The sequence below is a fragment of the Charadrius vociferus genome, unplaced genomic scaffold, assembly GCF_000708025.1.
Source record: "Charadrius vociferus isolate BGI_N301 unplaced genomic scaffold, ASM70802v2 scaffold1712, whole genome shotgun sequence".
Classification (NCBI taxonomy): domain Eukaryota; kingdom Metazoa; phylum Chordata; class Aves; order Charadriiformes; family Charadriidae; genus Charadrius; species Charadrius vociferus.
This window is the reverse complement of record NW_009647283.1, coordinates 16,062-17,702: the sequence shown is the minus strand read 5'-3', so window position 1 is coordinate 17,702 and position 1,641 is coordinate 16,062. Positions and strand designations below refer to the sequence as shown.

The 1,641-nt window shown below is 65.8% G+C and overlaps 1 protein-coding gene across 1 annotated transcript in view; it reads right to left on the bottom strand.

Moving 5' to 3' along the window:
- Positions 1 to 606: 606 nt before the first annotated feature.
- The window catches only part of LOC104281965 (roundabout homolog 1-like), a gene marked incomplete at its 5' end in the record, with an annotated part of 13,022 nt that continues 11,987 nt past the window's right edge, over positions 607 to 1,641 (bottom strand). Inside the window, one exon of the mRNA XM_009880030.1 lies at positions 607 to 1,420. Within this exon, the coding sequence (XP_009878332.1) occupies positions 607 to 1,420 (814 nt within the window). The remainder of the gene's footprint in view (positions 1,421 to 1,641) is intronic.

Below are 1,641 nucleotides of genomic sequence, written 5' to 3'. Positions count from 1 at the left end.
CCCTCCTCCTCCTCCTCTCCCAGCTCGGGGGCTGGTTGCCCGTAGATGTAGCCATAGGTGTGCGGCGGCGAGAAGGACCGCGGCACGGTCGGCGCTGGGGGGCTGGGGGGGACACGGCGGTGACGCTGTTGGCACCGGGAGATGCTGCCACCGTGGTGGTGTCCCAAGGGGATGGAGTGTACCTGGGGCAGATGGTGTCCTGGTCCGTCTCCAGGTCCTCGGCCACCCGCTGCGGTGTGAGGACTCCATCGCTGAGCACCGGCGAGAGGCGGCCAGCGAGCGGGGACCTGTCCCTGGGGTGCCTGGTGGCTGGGGACGTGTCCTTGGTGTACCTGGTGGCCAGGAACATGTCCCTTTGGTGCCTGGTCACCGGTGATGGGTCCCTGCGGTGCCTGGTGACCAGGGACATATCCTTGCAGTACCTGCTGCCCAAGAACGTGTCCGTGTGGTGACCAGGGACTGGGGACGTCTCCTCAGGGTGCCTGGTGACTGGGGATGTGTCCCTCGGGTGCCTGGTGGCTGGGGATGTGTCCTTGGGATGCCTGGTGACTGGTGGCATGTCCTCAGGGTACCTGCTGGACAGGAACATGTCTCTTGGGTGCCTGGTCACCGGTGATGGGTATTGGGGTGCCTGGTGGCCAGGGACATGTCCTTGCAGTACCTGGTGGACAGGAACTTGTCCCTGCGCTGTGCGGTGGCTGAGGACTTCTCCTTGGGGAGCCTGGTGACTGGGGACTTGTCCCTTGGGTGCCCACTGGCTGAGGACTTGTCCTTGGGGTGCCTGGTGGCTGGTGACGCGTCCCTCTGGCACTTGGTCACTGGTGATGGGTCCCCAGGGTGCCTGGTAGCTGGGGACATGTCCTTGGGGTACCTGCTGCCCAGGAACACATCCCTGCGGTGCCCAGAGACTGGAGACATCTCCTCAGGATGCCTGGTGACTGGGGACATGTCCCTGGGGCACCTGGTGACCAGGGACGTGTCCTCAGGGTGCCCGGTGGCTGAGACTGTGTCTCTCTGGTGCCTGGTGGCTGATGATGCATCCCTGTGGTGCCTGGTGGCCGGGGACAAGTCCTCATGGTATCTGGTGACTGGGGACACAACCCTGGGGTGCCTGGTGACTGGTGACGCATCCTTGGTGGCCAGGAACATGTCCTTGGGGTTGTCAGTGACCAGGGACATGTCTCTAGGGTGCCTGGTCACCGGTGACACATCCCTGGGGGTCTCAATGACCGAGGATGTGTCCCTGGGGTGCCGGGTGGCCGGAGACATGTCCCTGGTCATCCCAGTGACAGTGGCGCCCGTGTCCTTGGGGCGCTTGGTGACTGGAGATGTGTCCCTGGAGAGCCCAGTGACTGGGGACACCTCCTTGGGGCGCCTGGTGACTGGCGACGTGTCCCTGGGACACGCGGTGGCCGGGGACCTGCAGGTAGAAGGGACACGGTGGCTTTTGAAGCATAGGGTCAGGGTGGGGGGCACCCACCTGCGTCCCCAGGGTGGGGACACCCAGGCTCACCGTGTCACCGGCGGGTGCCAGGCGTGGGGTGGCCTTGGGGGTGTCACCGGTAAGCCAGTGACACCGGCGGCCAACGAGGCGCTGCCCCCACGTGGGTTTGGGGGGCTGAAGACCGGGGCCCCCCCGGC